The sequence below is a fragment of the Canis lupus genome, chromosome 13, assembly GCF_011100685.1.
Source record: "Canis lupus familiaris isolate Mischka breed German Shepherd chromosome 13, alternate assembly UU_Cfam_GSD_1.0, whole genome shotgun sequence".
NCBI lineage: Eukaryota > Metazoa > Chordata > Mammalia > Carnivora > Canidae > Canis > Canis lupus.
In genome coordinates, this window is record NC_049234.1 from 18,557,081 (window position 1) to 18,580,838 (window position 23,758).

General features: G+C 42.8%; 1 protein-coding gene and 1 long non-coding RNA gene across 5 annotated transcripts in view; one reads left to right on the forward strand and one right to left on the reverse strand.

Annotated features, from left to right (window-relative positions):
* The window catches only part of TNFRSF11B (TNF receptor superfamily member 11b), a 27,476-nt gene extending 23,639 nt beyond the window's left edge, over positions 1-3,837 (reverse strand). The window contains exon 1 of the mRNA XM_038555386.1: positions 3,771-3,837. Within this exon, the coding sequence (XP_038411314.1) occupies positions 3,771-3,800 (30 nt within the window). The 5' untranslated portion in view covers positions 3,801-3,837. The remainder of the gene's footprint in view (positions 1-3,770) is intronic.
* The window catches only part of LOC102151382, a 25,273-nt gene continuing 4,885 nt past the window's right edge, over positions 3,371-23,758 (forward strand). The window contains exons 1-2 of one of the 4 annotated variants that reach the window (XR_005368582.1): positions 3,371-3,547; positions 6,194-6,275. This is a non-coding gene — a long non-coding RNA (uncharacterized LOC102151382). Of the gene's footprint in view, positions 3,548-4,303; positions 4,979-6,193; positions 6,276-23,758 lie in introns of those variants that run through there. The other 3 variants (XR_005368581.1, XR_005368580.1, XR_005368579.1) reach the window with 3 other exon arrangements.

Consider the following 23,758-nt stretch of genomic DNA (forward strand, 5'->3'; position numbering starts at 1 on the left):
GGTTAGTGGATAGGAGAACTAGACTAGTTGAGTGTGTGTTTAGTGCCCCTTTGATAGACACTGCCATAGCTCTCCTTCTAGAACCAAGTGGATAAAACATCTGGCACAGAGGGACACCTGGCTCAGTGGTTGAGCATCTACCTTTGGTTCAGGTGATCCCAGGGTCCTGGGATAGAGTCTCGCATCGGGCTCCCTGCAGGGAGCTTGCTTCTCCTTCTGCCTGTGTCTCTGCCTCTCTCTCTCTCTGTCTCTCATGAATAAATAAATAAAATCTTAAAAAAAAAATCTGGCACAGAATGCTTTCTTCCCCAGTCGATGGAATTTGACAACTGTGGTTTAAGACTAAGAAATAAAATTAAAGATCAGATTGAAATTGGGAGACTGGGGGATCCCTGGGTGGTGCAGCGGTTTGGCGCCTGCCTTTGGACCAGGGCGCAATCCTGGAGACCCAGGATCGAATCCCACATCGGGCTCCCGGTGCATGGAGCCTGCTTCTCCCTCTGCCTGTGTGTCTGCCTCTCTCTCTCTCTCTGTGTGACTATCATAAATAAATTAATTAATTTAAAAAAATTAAAAAAAAAGAAATTGGGAGACTGTGCTGATGGGTGCTAGGGGCAGGGATCAGGACTGTTTGGGACTGAAGATACATCAGATTCTCCTACAACCTTCAGAGTGATTTTTCTCTTAAAATAAGTAAAGAAGCCAATAAATAAAAAGGAGACAAATACTCTCAATCATTGGATGAGGGGGAAGGAAACCAAAATAAACAACAAAACAAACCAGGAAAGGCATTATTCTGATGGATGGACAGATCAGGCAATTGTCCTGAGAAAAACATCATCTACCTCCCCACAACCCCTTCAGCCCCACGCTCCACCCCAAGTCTTATCACCCTGACATGAATTGGGAGCTTAACTCTGAGAAGGCCATTGGATGGTTCAGGGCACTACACAGTGGGAAGTTTCACTTACCAGTTAAAATCTAGGCCTAGGCCAGGATGCTCCCAGAGTACCTGAGCACCCATGAATGGAATGGCCTCTGCTTGACACATTAGTGAGCATTCCGGAGAGCCCCGTGACTGTGACTGTGACTGTGGCAGGAGTCTTGGTGGCCATGCCCCTGCACTGCTTGCCTAAGGGCATATCCTCTGATCTCTTAGAAACAATCTAGAATTCTACTTTGCCACATGATTTTACTTTCTCCCACTTCTTAGGTTCAGGACACCTGGATTTTATCTGCAACAATAGAAACATTCTAGTCCTCCTTCAAGGTAATAGGTACTGGCCTCCTCTCCCCTCCCTCCTCTGAGCATCATCAGCTTTTCATTTACAAAATTCACTTGGGTCTAGATTTACCTACAGTGATCTGTGAGCAGACTTCTAGAAGCTACTGGTAATAGGCAGCAGGAGATTTATGTAGTTATCTTGCATGTGTGCATAACATTCTGTCTATTTTACAGAAAGCAAAAACACAAGAAAGATGTAACTTGCCCATGGTCACTTGTCACGTAGATGGTACTGCTGGACTTGAATTTTGGCCCAACTGCACTGCAGCTTCCTTTATAAGGACCTGGAGGGCGAATCTTTTATACACCCAGGACACCCAGCTCTTGCCCTTTTGTTATTCTCATTAGACAGAAAGTTGATATTCCAATGTCTACCTCCTCCATTTGACTGTGAGGCTCATGGAAGTAGGCATGGTGTCCATCCTGTTTTCCACTCTGTCCCTAGTCTCTGGGCCTGCCTGCCTCAAAGGACAAATTCCTCTAATGCTTCTACTTCTTACAGTTGCACCAAGGTGCTTATGAAAGGGCATCTGGACTCCTTGTAAGTACAGTGTCCGTCTCCAATCATTTATCAAATAAAGTCAATCTCAGAAACTGCAGAAAGGGAAAGTCTTCTTCATTGAAAGAATTCACTAGGTTCAAAGCACATAGAAAGTTTTCTCCTTTGATAATGTTGTATCATCCACAATTAGTTTTATCTACGTACGTATCTATCTCCCTAGATAGACTACATATCACAACGTTCATTTACTTCTTCCTTAGGAACACTTATGATTAGGTACATACATTATTTAAGGGAAATTCTGAGATTTAGAAGTCCTTGGTCATACGTTTATTATTAATTAAATCTGACAATACAAAGGACAAGGAAGACTAATGTCCCCATATTAACAGCAGAGTTATGTAAACTAGCAAAACACTAGAATGGTTACGTTAATTGTGGTACATCCATACAATGGAATACCATACAATGAAAATGAATGAACTATTGTACAACCAATGGCAAAAAATGATCGCATAAAGGGAACATAAGTGAAAGTAGCCAGACACAGAAAAGTGACGAAGCCATTATGTAAAGTCCAAATACAAAGAAAGCTTATCTATGATGTTAGAAGTCAGAATATTGATTACTCCGATTACAGACATAGTAGTGACCCAGATAAAGCCCGGGGTGCTGGTAATGTTGTATTTCTTGATCTGGGTGCTAGCTCATAAACGATCACTTTGAGAAACTTTATTAGGCACTTATGAGTTGTGCAATTCTCTGTGTATGTTATGCTTTAATAAAGGTTTACTTTTTAAAAAGTTCTACTTAGTATCTGTACTGGTGGAGTTATTTTATATATTATATCTTACATACGTAAGATCTTAGCGGTAGCTAAGATTCTCATTTGTGCACTCCTGTCTAACCTACATTTTCTTTAGTGACTTTGCTATTTATTTCCTTATTTATGCTTGTGTATCCTGGGAACTAATTGGAAGACTTCCTTGCCTACTACTCACTATTTGTGGGCTGGATGTTGAAACTCAAGCGTTTACTCCAACATGTTCAAAACACATATGTGGCTTAAATATGGGTTTTCCTATCCTCTTGTGAATGTCTCATTCACATCTTACTGTATTCAACACTCTAGTGACATATAGAATAATCTACAAACAAATCTTATTAGCTTGATTGGCCAAAACTCTAAATTCAAAAAAAAAAAAAAAAAAAGTAAGCTAAGTCACAAAGACTCCTCTCTTTCTTTCCAAACAGCACTTTAAAAACATCTTGTAGCCCTATTTAGTGCTGAACTTCAATTATTTAAATCTATTTTGGAACATAATCGGCATCAGCCCACCAGTGTCTTCCACATTATATCGAAGTTGAGAACTGGAATAAACCATTTCAATAATAAAATTGTATTAGAATGTTAAATTGCACAGCCATGAAATCTATATATGCATGTGTAGGCAGGCATTTGTGTGCATGATCTTTTTCTCTGGTGCCAGTTATGCAAAATTTCCCCTAACGTTTGCTTAAGTGGGGTTGTGGGGGGCGGGTGATGAGCCTAAGGGTGCATCACACCATGTTCACTCTATCCAAACTTTATCCTAGCTGTCATAGTGTTCAAAGGCCTGGCATCTGCTTCTACGCGACCCCTTTATCTACCTACATATTTAAAACGATAAATTAATCCTCGCAGTGGTAGTACTAGTAATAATATGCAACTAACTGAGCAAAAACTCCTTGAGGGCGGCGGATCATCTGCAAAGAAGAGAGTAAGTAAGGAACGTGGATGCATATCATATTGCACCGGAGCTCCTCCCGGATTGCACAGCCCAGCAGAGGTCCCCCGGGCAAAGGGCCCCCCGAGAGGCGCGCGAGGAGCCCCGCGAGGGGGCCCCGGTTGCATCCTGCCCGCGCCGCGCCGCGCCGCGCCCCGCGCGCTCCGGGGAGCGGGTCCGGGCGGCGGAGGCCGGGAGGCGGCGGGCGGGGACTTACCAGGAGCGCGCAGCACAGCAGCGGCTTCATCGCGGCCGCGGGGCACGGCGTGGGGCGCGGGGCGCGGGGCGCGGGGCGGCGGCGGCGGCGGCGGCGGGGCGAGCGCTCCGGGGCGTCTCCGCAGCCCGCGCGCTCATCACCTTATATACAGCGTCCGGGCGGCAGGAAGTACCGGCGGGGCTTTGATCGCTCATCCTCTATCTGCACCAAACTTTGCACCTTTCTTTTTTAGGAACTCGGGCGGGGCGCAGAGGCGCGGGGTTAACGCTTTCGGGGCCGGCGCGGGTGGGGGCTGGGCGCGGGGCGGGGCCGGGCGGCTCCGCGGGGGGCGGGGGCGGGGCCGGGGCGGGGGCGGGGGCGGGGGCCGGGGCCGCGGGGCCGCGCAACAAGGAGGCCGCTGTCTCCGCGCCGCGCTGAGGTTTCCGGGCCGCGTCCCGCCCGCGGGCGGCTCCTGGCGGCGCTGGGAGGGCCGGGCGCGCGCCGCGGGGCTGCGGGGCCGCTGCGGCCAGGACCGGGGCGGGGAGGGGGGGGATCCCCGGGGGGTCCTCTGTGCGCCCCCCCGGGTCGACCCCGCGCTGTCGCAGAGCTGTTGGGAGCCCTCCCGAAGCCCGGGGCCCCGAGGTCGCGCAGCAGGGGCTCCCCTCCCTCCCGTCGGGTCCGAGAGCCGGGGTCCCCCCCCCCATTCGCTTCTCCTTGTCCGGGGCCGTCAGAGCCGGAGATTGAGCCGTGCAGCAGCTTGCGGCCCAGGGCAGGGCAGGGCAGGGCAGGGCAGGGACAGCTTGCGGGCTGCGGGCTCTCCGGGCCTGGGTTTTCCCCATCAACACCCCCATCAGCAAAGGGGTCCCGGGCCCCTGGGGCCCCACCTACGGCCCTACCTACGGCCCTTCCAAGCTGTCGACCTAGGTCTGGGGCTTGCATAAAGAGGCCTCGTCCTCCTCACCCGCTCCTGCAAGCTCCTCCTCTGGAAGGGAGGCCCGGGTGACTCCTGGAACCCTTGGTGCCCGGTCCTGAGAGGTCCGAAACTTCACCCGCGAGTTCTCCCGGGTTTCCACCCGAGGCCCAACACATCACTGCGGAGCCGGCTTCCCCGTCGGGGCCAAGGGCTCACTTACAGGCCTCTCCAAAAGGGCAAGTTCTACTCTTCATCAGAGTTTAAGGATGGAAGGTATGGAAGGTGATAATCCAGAAGAGGGCCCCCCTGGAGGCAGGTATTGCTCACAGGGATCAGGCCATCTGCCCCTTCCTCTTCTTCTTCTTTTTTTTTTTCCTTCAAGATTTTATTTTATTTTTTTTATTTGAGGGAGACAGAGAGAGAGAGACAGAGAGAGAGAGAGGGAAAGGAGGGGCAGAGGGAGAGGGAGAAGCAGACTTCCTGCTGACCAGGGAGCCCTATATGAGGGCTTGATCCTAGGACCCCGGGATCATGACTTGAGCTCAAGGCGGAGGCTCAACTGACTGAGCCGCCCAGGCCCTACCATCTGCCCCTTCAAATGAACATGCTTCTAACCAGTTCAACCTGGGTCCACAGAGTAGAATGTATTTAGAGGATAAGAATGTCCGCTCTTCTGTGAATTACGAAGATAGAAGGGTTCCCTTTTTTTTCAAGATTTTATTTATTTATTCATGAGAGACACAGAGAGAGAGAGAGAGAGAGAGACAGAGATACAGGCAGAGGGAGAAGCAGGTCCCATGCGGGGAGCCTGCCATGGGATTCGATCCCAGAACCCTAGGATCATGACCTGAGCCAAAGGCAGCCGCTCAATGGCTGAGCCACCCAGGTGCTCCCACAGAGGGCCTCCTGCAGTTTTGCCTCCTCCCAGGCTGGAGCTAACAGCGAACTATGAATGAATGAATGAATGAATGAATGAATGAATGAATGAAGACCAGTGAGTGAGGCCAAAGTTGTACGACTCCAGACCTGCCCCTCAACTTTCAAACCTCAGTTTTAACATCTACAGCCTGAGCTACTAACATAGACTTACTGCCGGACTCAAGTAAATTCAGATGTTAGAAGTAAGGCACTAGATAAGTGACAATATTATTGTGGGTTGTTTTTTTTTTTTTTTTTTAATCAGGGTGTTGTTGGTCTAGGATATTATTTGAAGGCATTTTTCTTGAAATGTAATCTAATGCCAACATGCAGGAGCCAAAGCCTTGGAGAAAACAAGCAGTAAGTCCCACAGTGTTCACCCTGGGGAAGTTTCATATCTCCCTAAGCCTCAGTTCATTCATCTGTAAGTGAAAAAAGAATACTGATATTATGGAAATTTGAGAGGGAACAAATGAGAGCATTTTAAAAATATTCCATAAATAAAGCTAATCACTAGTGGTGAGCATTACATAGAGGAGTACACGTAAGATCACTTAGCAAAATGTCTGGCTTATAGGAAATATTTACTAAATTGTGTCTATGATTGTTCTAGAGATGCCTAAGATGCTGGTCCTTGGAGCCAGACACCTAGCTTTGAACCCCAGGTCTACTACATCCCAGCTCGGTGACCTCAGGTAAATTTTCCCCGACCTGTTTGCCTTTCTGTGTTGTTTCTTTACCTGTATTAATGAGGATAAAAGTCACGCTGACCTCAGTGGATTCATAAAGGTTATTAATGAGGATTAAATTGGATAAAACATGTAGGGCCCTCAAAATGGTGTCTAGCACATAGAAAGCGCTCATTACCTGCTAGCTACTATGTTATTCTTATCTGAGGTTCTCAGAGGGACATTTATATGAGCACAAGGTGAGCTGAGATTAGAAACTCCCAAGGGCAGAAATCCTATATTTTCCTGTGGTATTCCTTGAAGCTTTTAGCTTAGTGTCCGGCTCCCTGGAACTGTTGGGAGCTACTACAGATAATAGCAACAGTGGTTAGTGGTGGTTGGTTGTGTGCTTAAGGAGGTGTGTGTAATTACCTGTAATCTTGAGAAAAGCCGGGGCACCATTTATCTAGAATTACAAAATCGACTGTGTATTGACTATGTGTTTCAGGGCCTGGCTATGGGTCATTTTTAAATCACTGACTGACAGGAAACAGACACTATGAGTTATTGGTCGTTTCATTTGTTATATTCCTGAGGCAATCTGGCTGATGCCCCTGGGTCCTTTCATGTGCTCCCCCCCCCCCCCTCCACTATGGGCAGCAGGCCCAGCACTCTCTGTAGGCAGAGTTCCTCTGAAGCTGGCATTGGAATGGACCCAGGGATTTGGGACCGAACCCAAAGGGGGCTGTTTGACACCAAGTTAGCAGACCACATTCATCTTCCTGTGACAGATCCCTCATTGGCAGAGACCACTGGTGACATTAAATGGGCTGCCCCATAAATTTAACCTTCTGTTCCTGGTCACCAGATATGTGTGATGCTGACTTTCTAGGCATCACCTCATCAGATAGCTCTCATCTTCTCTTGCCTGAACCCTTTCAACTTCGGCCCCATGTTGAACACATTTTCACTGCCTGTATTTCTGATCATCCCTGCCTCCATTCCTGCCACTCCTAAGGCTTAGAGAAACTGCCCGAATAGTGGGAGCTCCCATGAGGAAAGCACTTCATCTCTTTTTTTTTTTTAATTTTTATTTATTTATGATAGTCACAGAGAGAGAGAGAGAAAGAGAGAGGCAGAGACATAGGCAGAGGAAGAAGCAGGCTCCATGCACCAGGAGCCTGACGTGGGATTCGATCCCGGGTCTCCAGGATCGCGCCCTGGGCCAAAGGCAGGCGCCAAACCGCTGCGCCACCCAGGGATCCCTGCACTTCATCTCTTTAGCACAGTAGCAGAGCACCTGAGAGAGAAGGCCACTTTAATCATCATCGTAATGGAAATGCCTGAAACTCAGAACAGGAATTGATTTAGGTCATTTGGGAGACAGGGCATGCCAGGGGCTCTGAAGTGACTGATCAAGTATCTAGATCATCTTGCACCTAAGTCCCCTCGCCTGAAAATTGGAAATACTGGTTCTGAGATTATGTAAATGAAAGATTGTTAACTTGAAGAACAAAAACATACTCCTTGTTATTTCGTTGCTAAAATGAAGGCTTTTCTGGTTTCATAGGAGAAAGAACAGACGGAGGAGACATACTATGCTATTGATTTTCTTTTATTAATGTTTGCCAATTTCTTCTCTAATGAACATGATTCTAATATCAATGATTTTAGACAAAAGCTATCTGACTCTTAAGGTGTTACAGACAATGCAGAGGTAGATGTGTACCTGCTTTACGACAATAATGAAAGCTGAAGCACTTTCTGATTAAGTCATCAGTGACTTAAGGATTTCTTGCAAGTATCAGACCAAATATCAATAGGCACTACTTATCCCCCACTCAGTGGTGGTGCGACACCAGCATTGTCACTCATTCCATTATAACTGTTTCTTTCTTTTTATTTTTAAAGATTTTATTTATTTATTCATGAGAGACACACAGAGAGAGGCACAGAGACACAGGCAGAGGGAGAAGCAGGCTCCATGCAGGGAACCTGACGTGGGACTCGATCCCAGGTCTCCAGGATCATGCTCTGGACTGAAGGCAGGTGCCAAACCTCTGAGCCACCTAGGGATCCCTAATAACTGTTTCATGGAAAGCTGGTAATCCAGCAATCACACAAATACATCAATATAAATAGGACGGTGAGCTGCCTGGAAAGAAATGTTAAGGTAGGAGCATCTGACCCTACGATGTTAGACAGTAAAAGGAGTATTAACTAGTGGTGAGAAAGTAGTGTTGGAGGGAGAACATGTGAGCAGGGAGGACAGGGAGGAAGCTGGTGTGATTGGAAAGAACCTGACGTGGCTGAGGATGGCTGGTGCATGGAGAGCAAGGCACTGCACAGACTGGAAGAGGCTGGAGAGGGGTGTGGACAGAGGTCAGGCTGCAAAATGCCATCGATTCTATCTTTTTCCAAAGGACTTTAGGAAGCACTGGAGGGTTTTAAGCATGAAAGTGACTCTAGTTGCCCTCAGGTGGAATTCTTTGAACTTTACCCTGCCAACTTCCTGGGGTTCCAGGTCCAAACACAGACATGCAAGGAAAAGCCCCCTGAAACTAAAAATCACAGCGCAAGTGTAAAAGTATTTATATGCGTTTAACTAGGTTTCGACTCTTTAAATCCTTGCATATGGTAAAATTCAGATAGTATGGACACATAGAGAATGGAGGGCAAATCTCCATGTCACTTAAGAACTCCCCACCCCTTTACAAAAACTGCTTTTGAGAGGAGCTGCTAAATTGTTATATTAACAATTACCACTACCAAATATGTTATTATTCTTAATATTAATCATACCATTGCAGTAGGTGAGGAATCAGTAAAACCATCTCTCATGTTATTCCCCATAACCCCCGTCCATGGCACTGGAAGGAGCCCTGCACATTTTAGTGGGAAGCCTAGTCTTTTGAAATGCGATCTATAAGAAGAGCTGCCTCATTTACAATCCAGTGTTCAGCAACCCCTATCAGTGCATCAAGTGGAGGGTAGAAATATGTCTTGGTCCGCTCCTGCAGCTTTATCGGAACACCATAGACTGGGTGGCTTGAACGATAGACATTTATTTTCTTTTCTGGAGGCTGAAAGTCCAAGATCAGGGTGCCAGCTTCTGGTGAGTCCTCGCTTCCTAGCCTGTGTGTGGTCACCATTCGCTGTGTACTCTCGTATCACCTCTTCTTTGCCAGTTGGGAGAGAAATACCTGTCTTCCTCTTCTTAAAAGGCCACCCATCGTATTGGACTAGGGCTGTACCTTCATAACCTCACTTATTCTTAATTAACTGCTAGAAAAGCCCTTTCTCCAAATTCAGGCACATTGATGGTTAGGGTTTCAACCTATGAATTATGTCAGGGAGCCAGGGGGAGGGGGATGAAATTCAATCCTTAGCGGCATAGTTCTTTTTTAAAAATTTAAAATCAATTAATTAACATATAATGTATTATTGATTTCAGAGGTAGAGGTCAGTGATTTATCAGTCGTATATAATACCCAGGGCTCATTGCATCACGGGCCCTCCTTCATGCCCATCACCCAGGTACCCAATCCCTTCACCCACTCCCCTCCAATGACCGTCAAGTTTGTTTTCCTGTGATTAAGAGTCTCTTATGGTTTGTCTCCCTCTCTGATTCCACCTTGTTTATTTTTTCCTTTCTTCTCCTATGACCCTCCGTTTTTTTTTCTTAAATTCCACATGAGTGAGGTCATATACTACTTGTCTTTCTCTAATTTATTTCATTTAGCATAATACCCTCTAGTTCCATCCATGTCATTGCAAATAGCAAGATTTCTTTGTTTTTGATAGTTGAGTAATATTTTATTATATATATAATATTCTTCTTTATCCATCCATTCACCTGTCAATGGACATCTGGGCTCTTTCCATAGTCTGGCTATTGTGGACATTGCTGCTATGAACAGTGGGATGCAGGGGCTCCTTGGGACCACCTTGGGACCATTTGTATCTTTGGGGTAAATACCCAGTAGTGCAGTTGCTGGGTTGTAGGGTAGCTCTATTTTTAATTTTTTGAGGAAAGTCCACACGGTTTTCCAGAGGGGCTGCACCAGCTTGCATTCCCACCAGCACCGTATGAGGGTTCCCCTTTTTCCCTTAGCAGCATAGTTGTACCCTCCTGTTTCTGGACTCATAATCTCATGCTTAAGTTTCCAGGGAAGATCAGCTTTTGCCACATTAGTGCTCAATACATGCTATAGATACAGAACTGTAAAGTCAGTCTTTTTTCTCCCTCAAATTTCCTTTTTCTTCCTCTTCTGAACTTTCCTTTTTTTTTTTTTTAATTTTTATTTATTTATGATAGTTACAGAGAGAGAGAGAGGCAGAGACACAGGCAGAGGGAGAAGCAGGCTCCATGCACCGGGAGCCCGATGTGGGATTCGATCCCGGGTCTCCAGGATCGTGCCCTGGGCCAAAAGCAGGCGCCAAACCGCTGCGCCACCCAGGGATCCCGTCTTCTGAACTTTCTTCCCCTCTCTTCCATCTAATGAACTAGCCTCTATGGTTCTGGCAGTTCTGATTTATGCCTACATCACTTTCTAGAATGCATCACCCACTTATGGATTCTGGTTTCTCTGACTGAGGTTAGGAGGCTACTGGCTGGGAGGAAATTTTGTGCATTCTCTGATAAAGGCTTTCAGTAGAAGAAATCTGTATGGCAAGACTTTCTACACATACAACACACACCACAGTTTCCTTTTTGAAATTTGTGTCAAAGTTGGTGACAAATTCCTGATACCTCTGGGTGGGGAAGTTGGGGAAAAGGCACAAAAATCTCGACAGACCATAACAGACTATCTGTTCTTCTTAGCAGCCTGAGGAGGGGACATAGTCCCCTGCTTATAAGCATTTTGACTTTGTCCGCCAATTGCTCTAGTCACTTCAACGAAGGTTTTCTGAAACTCAGATATCCATATAGTAGTGCCTACTCATTCCTGAGAAATTGGTTCCTTAATTAAACAAGGATGCACTTCCCAAATCACTACTCACCTGGAGGTTTCTGAACACTTAAATGTTTACATCCGAGAAGTGTTAGAGAATACTGCATATACACTCAGAGTTCTTCAAAAATCCTTCAGGAAATTTGGTCACCTCTAGTGTTGATGAGAAGATTTTCCCCTTCCCCAAACCTCCTGTAATTTGTCTGTACCTGGCTCATACAAATATGATAAATAAGAACCCTTACAACTATTCTCTTGATGTCAAGTTGGTACTTCTAACTGGGAAGCTCCCCTCTTTTAACTAAAACAAACCTTTAGAAACAAAGCTTTTGATGAGATGGTCTTCAGAGAAATTAGCCCACAAGAGAGAATTGCTTCCTGAAACAGGAGTTTGCCGATAAAAGACAGCCCAGGGCAGCCCGGGTGGCTCAGCAGTTTAGCGCTTCCTCCAGCCCAGGGCCTGATCCTGGAGACCTGGAATCGAGTCCCATGTCAGGCTCCCTGCATGGAGCCTGCTTCTCCCTCTGCCTGTGTCTCTCTGTCTGTCTGTCTCTCTTATGAATAAATAAAATAAAAATCTTTAAAAAAATTAAAAAAATAAAAGACAGCCCAAAGGACCCTCCTCAGGTGAAGATAAGTGAAGATAAGCTAAAGAGGGAAATACAGTTATTTAACATTCAGCAGAAGGGACACCATTAACAAAACCAGGAAAGTCTGTTTCAGTACAAATAAAGTAACATCAATCATTTATTCAACAAATATTTACTTAGTACCTAGTAGCTGCCAGCCATTGTGCCCCTGATATAGGCAGAAATAGTTCCCACACATTTGAAGCTTCCAGTCAGGTTAGAGCAAGAGAGTAATGAAGTAAACCTAGAAATAAACTCTTCAGAAGGTGGATAAGCCAATTGCAGAGAGTGGTAAGAGAGTTGAAGTCCATAATAATATAATGGTGTGTAGTTAAGAAGGGGATACTTCAGCTGAGTTTCTTAGGGAAGAACTCTGAAAAAGCAACTTCTGATCAGACAGTAGAATGATGAGGCCTATTCTAGGAGGTGGGGTCAAGGTCTTCCAGATAAAGCCAAGAATAAGTGGGCTACCCCAAATGAGAGGTGTCGGTTGGCTAGAGCTAAGGGAATGAGAGATTTGAACTATTTGTGGCCAGAGAGGTAGGCAAGGCCAAACCATATAGTGACAAGAGGATTAGAATAAAGATTGAGCACTTTAGTTGAAAGGCAGGGAAGCCACTGGCCTATCTTAAGATGTGAGTAAAGTGATTTGACTTACATGCAAAAGGATCATGTTTTGGTGGGTAATGCAGCTAGAGCAGAGATAGGAAGACCACAGAAAGTAGGAGGGTAGTTGTCACCAGCATAATCATCATCAAACCCTTACGCCCTAAGATGTACATTCTTTGATAAAGGCTTTTAATAAAAGAGCTCAATTACATGAAATGGTATACCCTGCCCACTTGAGCAAAGGAAAACATATGTCAAGCCTTTCTGTACATGGAGCACACATCACAATTTCTTCTTTGAAATGTCTGTCGAAGGTTGTGCCAAATTCCTCATATTTCTGAGTGAGGAAGCTGGGGAAAAAGGAATCTCAACAGACCATAACAGAGTCCATCATTTGTATCCAAGTGTCTTTGGATTTCTTTGAGTCTTTGATTTTATTGTCTGTAAAGTTAATATTCCAGTTACCTGATAAAGCTGTACATACTTCCTAAGGATATCAGGAGGATCAGATGATGTATGTAAAAGAGCTCGTTAGTCCTAAAGTGCTATATAAATTTCCAATACTACTAATAAAGAATCTTTTTTTGGATCCTAGTTTTGGAGTAGGTGACCAACCTATCAGAAGGATACAAGAGAGCTAAATGGCAAAATAAGTAAATATGAAAAAAAAAAGCATTTATGCAAAGAGTACATAAACTTTTACTTTTTTTTGTTTGTTTCTACATATTTTTCTAGATACTTGAGGTTTAATTGTTCCTCAAAGTAATGGTAATATAATTGATTAATCATCATAATAATGACATTTTTGAATACCTACAATTTCTAACAATTTCTACAATTTCTTTATCATATTTATTAACTTCCATGATATAGAAACTATTCTTCCCATTTTACTAAAAAGAGGACTGAAGCTCTGAAAAGTTAAGTAACTTACACAAGATCAACAGCTAATGAATGGATTTGGGCCCAGAGAGTCTCATTCCAGAGCCATAACTACTAACTCTGGGGCTTATAATAAATTTGAGGATTTTCTAAAGCTAGAAGTAAATTCTGTTCTGCAAAATAATTAGGTATTTAGTATATGTTGGTAACAGCCAACAGTTAAAAGTAGATGAGGTTTAGCTTCTCTTCTTAATCAAAATCTGCTATATGTATGATACTTATTAGCAAGAAGACCCCCAGTGGCCACACACTATGAATTTATACTTTGATAAAGTCTCAAATTTGTGGTCTTCTATACACAATTTGTGTTACAGGTTGACCTGAAGCAATTGTGACAATATTCAGTGAGAAGATGCAGCCACAAGAATACAGCACAGTTCAGGGATCAAACCTAGGGCACAGATCCCAAAAATATTTTATTCCTAAATATTTTATTGTTTTGGATGCTAATGGAAAAGGAGGTTGCTTTCAAAATTTCACTTACAGATAGTTCATTGTTGGTGATAGAAATACAATTGATTTTTGTATGTTTATTTTGTACCTTGCAACTTTAGCAAGTTTGTTGGTTCTAACAGATTTTTAGTGAACTCTTTAAGGTTTTCTGTATATACAATCATATCGTCTGTAAACAGAGATCATTTTATTTCTTCCTTTCCAATTTAGACCCAACTGTTTTCTTTTTCTTAATTGTTGTAGCTAGAACTTCCAGTACTGGGGTGGTGGAAGGGGAGGAGGGTGGGGGTGAGTGGGTGACGGGCACTGAGGGGGGCACTTGGTGGGATGAGCACTGGGTGTTATTCTGTATGTTGGCAAATTGAACACCAATAAAAATAAATTTATTATTAAAAAAACAGAACTTCCAGTACTGTGTCTAATAGAAGTAGGGAGACTTTGTCTTGTCTTGGTCCTGATCCTAAAGAAAAGTCGAACCATTGAGTATGACAGCTGGTACCAAAGGAATATAAAGAATCATCAGAGTCTACATACCAACAAACTGGACAACCTAGAAGAAATGAAAAGTCTCAACAGATTGATTAATTGCTAATAAGGAGATCAAATCAGTAATAAAAAAATCTCCCAATACGTAAGCCCAGGACCAGATGGCTTCACAGGTGAATTACACCAAGTGTTAAAAGAAGAATTAATACCAATCCTTCTTAAAGTCTTACAATAAAGTTGAAGAGGAAGGAACACTTCAAAACTCGTGATATGAGGCCAGCATTATCCTGATACCAAAGCCAAAGAAGGAGCTACAAGAAAAGTAAAGGCCAATATCTCTAATAAAAATTGATGCAAAAATCCTCAACAAAATATTAGGAAACTGAATTCAATAGCATATTAAAAGGATCCTACGGCTGATCAAGTAGGATTTATCCCTGGCAAGCCAGAATGTCTCAACTTAGGCAAATCAAAGACCACATTAACAGAGAGGAGAATAAAAACCATTTGATTATTCAATAGATGCAGACAAAGCATTTGACAACATTCAGCATCTTTTCATGATAAAAAAACTCTCAACAAATTAGGTAGAGAAGGAAAAGATCTCAACACAAGACAGGCCATATATGGACAAGCCCATAGCTATCATCATACTCACCAACTCTAAAAAGAAAGTGCAAAAAACTGCTATATTCTGTATTCCTACAAGGATATAGAGGGTATTAAAATACTTTAGCCCAGCATTACCTCACTTATCTTTTCATTGTTGCCCCTCAAAGGAGAATAATTTAATTTAAAGGGAGAAATTAGATACTGAAGCATATGATTTTTTTCAAGTAGGATTGTACTTTTGAGAAACATAAAACCCTTGCAGTATCTCCGACTTTTTTCACTTTACACCCCATAACAAATTTTGCCCACTTGTAGAATATGTTCCTCCCACAAGGAATGCATGCTTTAGCAACCCAGTACCTTGAATATTCATAATTTCACCAAATAAGAGCCCATTATACCACCATCAAGTTAAGTAATAGAGTCTGGTGGCGCCAGGAGATGGGTAGGGATGATTCCCTGGAATGCGGGCCTTCTAATGAAATGCTAATTTATCTCCTGGAAAGTGGGAATCCTGGTTAAGTCAACTGTTTACTTGTAGAGAGTAGATTCACCTGACTAATGTGTATATGACATCATACTGGGCTGATATATTGTAAAATAAATTACAGACATCATAACAAGAACCCACAGCAAGGGAGTGGACAGAGGGGAGAGTCTGTGTGCAGGGAGTAGCTCAGAATACAGGAGAGAAAGGATAGAATTTGGCTCTAGAGGAATATAAACAATTTGTGAATGAGAACCAGCCCAAATCCTGTCACAACCATTCGTCCTCAGGAACATGAAATGGCCTTTGAAGGCTCCTATTTCCGTAGGCGCCACAGGGCAGTCAGTGAGAATTAGGAAGGTGGGAACAGTGGAGCCCGCGGACAGTTAAGGTCACCTTCTGGGTCCCAGTAGGAAGGACATCATTATCTGTGCTAGGATTTCTTCTCTCAAGGGGCATATTGCTTCTGCTGGAAGGAGTTCCAGTAGAGGCAAAGGCACCCTTGCACTTCAAAACCAGTCCAACTGGGACGACTTTGCACAGTGGGACCAAGGGCCAAACATAGAAATGATGACTTGTGGCTTCAGCTCCGGTCAGGGGGCAGCAGGGATGCTGTCTCGCCAAGAACAAGCCTCAGGGCTGGGGCTTTCAAATTCATGAAAGCTGTTTTCAGGACTTCCAGCCAAAAAAGTGTACATAGGCTCACATAAATTTTGCACTGAATTGTAAAAGCTTCCTGGCCTCTGACTCCAGGAGGGAGATTGATTTGGAATATGATGAAACTCCTTTCTGTTTGGTTTTACAGAAATGTTTGTACCTTGGTTAATCATAATATAGTCATATTATCATTTGTCATATTTCAATATTTATATTTCCTGGGTTCTTGTGTAAGATACCTAGCTTGAATTTTCAACGTTAAATAAATGAGGGTTGTTTTCTTCTCCCGAGTGGATCATTTAACTGACCTAGACTCTAAATGGGCTCGACCTTTCAAATTGTGTACACTCAGAACAGCTCGGATCTCAGGGCAGCTGATCCTGCTTGGCAGGTGTGGGATGTGTGGTTGAGTCATCCTAGAATCTCAAAGAGATATTTGTTAGAGGGAGCAGCAAACAGTGACTGATTCAGTAGCCTCTTGGTTTCCCAACAACCTGGTACTTACCACAGTTTACATTTGAAGGAAACTCTGCTGTTCCTTTCATGGTTGTTAGATGTAGGGGAGAAGAAAGGAACACGAAAGCAGAAGTCCCAAGGGGCAGGGACAGTGAGAAGTGTGGAAGAGGGGGTTTTGGTTACCTTAAAGAAAAACATGTAAGATAAGGTTCAGATATCATAGGACGAAGATCTGGCAGGTTAGTAGTCAAGTCATTTGGGGACCTTTTAGATGAAAAGCAATATAGCCCGAGTGGTCGCCCTGACCCTGAAGCTGGACCGCTTATATTTGAAAACTTGCTGCCTTGCACTATGTGCTTTCATTTCTCTGTATCTCGGTTTCTCTATCTGTATGATGGGAAGCTAATAATATTATTTACTTCTTAGAATTGTTCTGAATATTAAATGGGCAAAGATACACAAGGCACTTAGAACAATGCCTGGCAAGCAGTAAGCTCTACACAAATTCATTGATGGGTTGCTTTAGAATGGTTGTACTTAGGCTGGGTATCATGGCTGTGAAGGACATTGAATGGAGAGACTTTATAATTTCAAAGACTATTCATGCTACCTGTTTAAAACTATAGATATTCAAAATAGAAAATCTTGTGGCAACCATGGAGGTAGAATCAGCTGGAACATGTGTCCAATAGTGCCTACAGTGTGTTCAACCCAGTACCAAGCACTGTGGAAACTGACCATGGGCAGATGTCCACTGTCTTCCTTGTCTTCTGGGAGTTTATTACTTGGTCTCTCAATCAGAGGTTGGTCTGTGCATTTTTAAAAGTTATAGGAAGGAAGTGGTGCAGGAGGTCAGAAGCCATAGTGATAAAAACATGATGTGAATTATTTAGGCATTTAGGGGGTGTGCGTTTGAAATGGGATTGAGTGTGCATAGGGGGGTGTCTGGAAAGGCTTCCTGAAAGAGAGGGCCTTTGAAAGATTAGCAGGCCTTTGAGAGACAGATATGGGAAGGAAGTAGATTCCAGGCAAGAAACCCAAGGCTATTGAAGACCTTGTAGTGGTGGTGGATGAACCAGTGCTGCGGGGTGTGTGGTCCCAGCAGAGGGAAGGCAAGCAAGCACAGATGGGAGAAGACCTAGTCATTGGTGCTGAGGGAAAAATGTGGATGCTTTTGAATCACCAGGTACTACTCTTGCTATATGAGAAGTAGAGGTTCAGATTTATGAGATACCACTGAAGACACCATTTGTAAAGCACTTTATTCTTTTCAAAGAACTTTACATGCGTTATTTCATTTAGTACTTAAAGCAAGACAATGCATTATATAAGGCCTCATATCTGCCTAGCCAAGCCACACACATTGCAAATAAAGCAAATCAAGAGATTGTCCTGTTCATGCTCAGATAAAGATCAGGAGAAAGGTGCCAGGATGATGTGGACCAAGCATGGACCACTCTGCAAAGTTGCTCGTTTCAAAACAGTCTGTTTTTGTTTCAAACTGTGTTGAAAGTTTAAATAGAAATGATGTTCTTAGTCATAAAGTGTATCTATATTGTCACAGTACCTTTCAATATACCCTATCATTTTATCACTTAAGGCATAAGACCACATCCAACATGTGTACAGTGTTTTTAAGCCAACAAAATGTCAGCAGATCATTTAATCTTCTCAATAACTGACAAGTAGATTGGTTAAAATATGATTGGTATTTCTATGATAAGGAAAGTAGCACTGAGACCCCCGTGACCAGTCCAAGGTGGCACAGTTAGCAAGAAATGGGCTAAAATTTAAATCAAGAACTTGAACTGGGGATCCCTGGGTGGCGCAGTGGTTTGGCGCCTGCCTTTGGCCCAGGGCGTGATCCTGGAGACCCGGGATCGAATCCCACATCAGGCTCCCAGTGCATGGAGCCTGCTTCTCCCTCTGCCTGTGTCTCTGCCTCTCTCTCTCTCTCTCTCTGTGTGACTATCATAAATACATAAAAATTAAAAAAAAAAAAAGAGCTTGAACTGTAGGGGTGCCTGGGTGGCTCATTTGGTTAAGCGGCTGCCTTCTATTCAAGTCATAATCTCAAGATCCTGGCATTGGACCCCCAGGTCAGGTTGGGCTCCCTCCTCAGTGGGGAGCCTGCTTCTCCCTCTCCCTCTGCTCCATCTCCTGCTTGTGCTCTCTCACTCACGCTTTTTTTTCTCTCCAATAAATAAATAAAAATCTTGTTTAAAAAGAGTTTGAACTCTAGATTATTTCAGAACTGTCATACTCCATCATATTTTTATTACTTTTTTATTGAAGAATAATTGACATACAATACTGTATTTGTTTCGAGTATACAACATAATAATTTGATATTTATGTACGTTACATTCTTTTTTTTGTCTTTATGTTCTTTTTTTAAAAAAGATTTTATTTATTTATTTGAGAGAGAGCACAAACAAGGTGGGGAGCAGTGGGCAGAGGGAGAGGGAGAAAGCAGACTCCCTACTGAATAGGGAGCCTGATGCGGGGCTTCATCCCAGGACCCTGAGACCATGACCTGAACTTAAGGCAGGATGCTTAACTGGCTGAGCCACCCAAGCACCCCTACATTACATTCTTTTGCTAGATGTTTCTTTGTTTAACTCAATTCCATCATTTTACAGTAAGCTTTTGTAGACTAAAGGTGATTTTCAAATGTTATTAGAATTCTCTTTTTCCTATTTTTTGAGGCCTGTGGGCAGATGCCAAAATGGAAGACTACAACTGGCTCATCTGATGCAGGGGCTGGCTCTCTGCATGGTGCAAAAACTGGTTAATATCATTTAGGATTCTGCCTGCTAACTTGACCATGAGACATGTTGCACTTTGTTGATTCTTTGGCCCACATTCCTCTCCTCCCATCTTCCACTCCCTTCACTCCCAGGCTGGAGAAGCAGAGAGTCTGACACTGGAACTCTACCTTTTCTGGCTAAATCCCCATCTGCGTCAAAGTGGTGTTGGCTTTGGCGCCTGGGTGGCTGGACTCGAGACCATCCATCCAGGCAGCTGAGATGATTTCTTTCTAATGGTTTCTTGACCTGCAAAGCCAGAAGAAGGTTATTTTTGCTTAAAGACCTCAAAATTTCAATGGGGATTTTGGTTTTAAACATTTTCTAATGCCCTACTCAGTTCTTAAGAAGTGAAAAAAACAATCATTTTCAAAGAAGTACACTTGCGGGTTGGCATGCCGGCTTATGGGCCTACAGCTCAGCTCATGCTATCCAGGTCATACTTGTCTAAATGACATAGGGAAACCAATCATCCCCCTGATGTTTTGCATCACCTAGAAGGCAAGCCTCCCACAGAGAAGTGGTGGATATCAATTCTGGCACCCATACAAAAATATTGAGAAACATTTGTAATCTCTTTAGAACCTTATAAAGTTAACAGGTTACCATGGGAAGGAACTATTGGAATGGCTCATCCAAATCAAACTGAAAGGAGTAACTGCCTTTGGAAGAGATTAACCGGTGTGATGGGGAAAGCCCTAGATGAGTACTGACCTATATATTCTATGGGATATTCCCATGTAGTCCAAGGAGTAGCATTCTCCTTTGAAACTATTGCTAGTTAGCACTCAAAAGTTGTTTTGTTGAGTGATGGATGGATACCCACTGCATTCATCACCAGGGCTTTATCGAAAACTTTCCCTTTGCTCTTTGGGGAGTGGGAAGGCCCATTACCCAACACATTTGTTTTTACATTCAGTCAAGAAATACTATAAGAACCTTCTAGGAGCCAAGCACTATATTCTAGATACCACAGGTACGAACAAGTCAGGGTTCACATGTTCAAGGAATTTATAATCTAGTAGAGAAGACAGATAAGGGACAAGTTGAAACAGAAGATGTAAAGACAAAGTGTTAATTGAGGAAGGAAAGTCCAGCACTGCAAGTCAAAGCAAGGGTCCAAGAGTTAAAACAAACAAACAAACAATAAAGAGAGAGGAAATCAACTGAAATTCAGTTCAGGAGTTACTGACAAAAGTATTAAAAACTATCATCTGTTAGTATTTATGGAGTTCAAGTTCTTTTACACACACTATCTCAAATATCACATTTTATAAAACCTATTTTCCAAATTAGGAAACCAGGACTCAAAAACTTGCTCAAGCCCACACAACAAATTACTACCTACCATGTAAATACAAGGTTGATTCTTAATTAATGTATCAATTCTTTATGACTACCTGTTCCCCTATCTCCCACTGTCCTTGCATATCTAATTCCAACCTAATTCATGCATCACTTTGAGGCACTGTCTTGACACATCCCGCATGCCTTTATTTTTTGCTGCAACCCTTCTCATCATCTAACATACAATATATTATATTCTATCATTTCTAAGGCTGTCCTTCATTCATATTTTTAGATCTCTGAAGTTAGTATGCATCGACACATCAAGAGCAAAGTTTGTGATATCCTTTTCTTTCTTTAGACATAAAACTGTGCATCTTCACATTGGTGGCATCTGAAATTCCTTAAATGTACAGTATTGTGCTTATGTTATACTGCTTATTTTCTGTCTTCCTCCAGTAGAATATAATCTGTGAGAGGGTGGAAACTTTTGTCTGCCTTTTTCATCTTTGTACTCCCATCTCCTGGAATGCTGTTGAATAAATTCATGACCGATTAGATATTGAATGTTTATTATGTATCCGTAGCTGTGTGAGGTGCTGGATATAGACTGGGGAATAAAGTAGACATGGCCCTTACTCTCCTGGAGGAGATGCAAATGAAACAAACAAACAAGCAAAGGCATAGATAAATGTGCAATGTGAAGTGGGAAGTCAAGAGAAGTGAAAATGTTGAAGGCTCTTAGAGAGAAAAAATGGGGTGCTTTCCAAGTTTAGATTGAGAAGTCAGAGAGGCTCTCTCCAAGCTGATGTCAGAAGAGTGAAGGCAATAAAGTCAAGAATCCAGACTATTGTACTACCTGACATAGATCATAGCAAATCTTGACCATTCCAGGCCAAAATATTCTCTCCCCTCTTGCAACAATGGATGCCACTTATTGTAGCTGCGTGCACTGGTAGTTATAAATTTGCAGGTTATCCTTTCTGTTCACCTAGATTACAAATGTATTCATCCCTTGGTAGAAAGAAAGTGCACTGGATTAAGAGTAAGCCTAGGTGGTAGTTCTAGCTTTGCTCCTACTACTTTGTGTATCCGAGAATTTATGTAAACTCTTCAGAATTTTTACTTGTAAGAGTTTACATTAGAGGGTCTCTAAAGTGTTATTGAGCTTTAACATTTAAATTCTGTAATTATCAGCCCATTTTCACAAACAGTTATTGAGGAGCTACTATGCTAGTCTGCTAACCTCTCTGCAGGGCACTGGAGGAATTGAAATGAAAGAAAGGGAAAAGGTACAATCTGTTCATTTTAGATGTTTATGAGCTTGAGGAGGAGACTGGTATATTGATGACTTCAGTATAATGCAGCATAGACTTTCCTCTGTTTCTGAACTTTAAACTACTATCATTGCATTTTCAGGTGTGAACAAAGTCCCCCTCTTGGTAAAGATACTTAACTTGTCTGCCACCAACCCATGGGCAGGTGGTCACACCAATTACACTGTTGCATTGGATTTGAGAGCTATTAGATGAGAGGGAGCTTTGGGAACCTAAGTTGTTTGTAGGAAAATAAGTGGCTGTATGCCAGGGTAACATGGGAATTGAAAATAAAGGTTCCTTTGTTCTACCTGACAGAGGATGAGAGCGAGAGTGTTGGTCGGGGGGTTGTCAAAAGATGCTATTGAGGGAAGTTTTGGAGGGCATTAATATCTCAGCTTTTTGAAGAAAGAATAATAATTAAGGAAGTATATTGGCTGGCTAATTACCTTATATATTAGCCTTCAGTTGCAAAAGAGACTGCCCACTTAAAGATGAATTTGATAAGAAGTGCAATCATTATTCCACATTTATAAAATACAGGGGCAGGGAAATTCCAGGTTTCATTCAATGGCTCAAAATGCCATTGAAGACTCAAGCTCTCCTAACTTCCACTCTGTCTTCCTCAGAATGTTGGTTTTTGTTCCAAAGCTTTTCCGCCCTCATGATTGCAATGTAGCTGCCAAATAACTTGGCAAATTATTTGGAACAACTGTATAAAAAAGGCTGAGAGGGACAACTGTACTCTAAATCCTTTTTATTAAAGAGAAGAACTGTGTTCTTCTTGCCCAGTTTCTCACCCCAGTCTCAGTAGAGTTCCTTTTAGGTTCCAGTGGCCATGGTGGGCCACAGGGTCATGCTCCAAATGTAAGGGAAGCTGGGAAGTGTGTACCTGGCATTTGTAGTGTCCATATTGGATGCCAGATTCTGTCTGCTGGGAGGAGGTGCATGCATGAAGTGGGGAAGTGATCAATGGTATTGGGCCAGCCTCTCACACCATCTTCAAAACAGGAAAAGAAGGAATGGAGAGTAGTTAATGGATCTCACGCTCAGGCCCTCGCACAGTCCTTTGCTTCTTGAACTGTAGGCATTCAATTAATATTTGTTGATTGTGGGATCATTGTCATGGGAATGGAAAATCAAGATGAGGTCAGGCAAGTGAGGAGTAAAATCAGTTATTCTTTCCAGTCTGTGGCTAGATGACAAATTTTTAATTTTGTCACTTAAATGGGTGACTGTTGATATTTCTTCTGGGTGGATAAACTAAAATATTAATTCGACAGCAAGAGAGGTAGTGGTGGTTTTATAAAACCATGTCTAATTTGGCAACAGTTACATAATCTAAAAGCAAATCAGGGAAAAACCAGAGTTAAATGGAAAAAGACCAGGTCCTAGGAAATAAAAGTTTACTGAAAACACCATGTGTGAAGTCCTAATGAAAAAAACAGACTGTAAGATGGCCCCAGGGCTGTGGAAAAAAATTCAGTACTAACCTAATAAAGTACTTAGTGTCTGTTGATTACCCATGGAAACTCACAACAAGGAAAAAGAGGGCACAAACTTAGTTCATTTAAAAAAATCGACTATCTAAACAAGCAGACATTAATGTGTTTTTAAAACTTTGCCTTTCTCACAAATATAAACAAAGCAGAAAGTCAAAAAGTTGTCTTTGGACTATAGTAATGATGACAACAAGGATACTATGTAGAGACCGGAAGAAGACATGAGTCATTATGTTAAAGAAGTGTGAATTATTTTAAATAATTCATATGACGAAATACAGAGAGACTTCCAAATTAGTATGAGCACGTCGC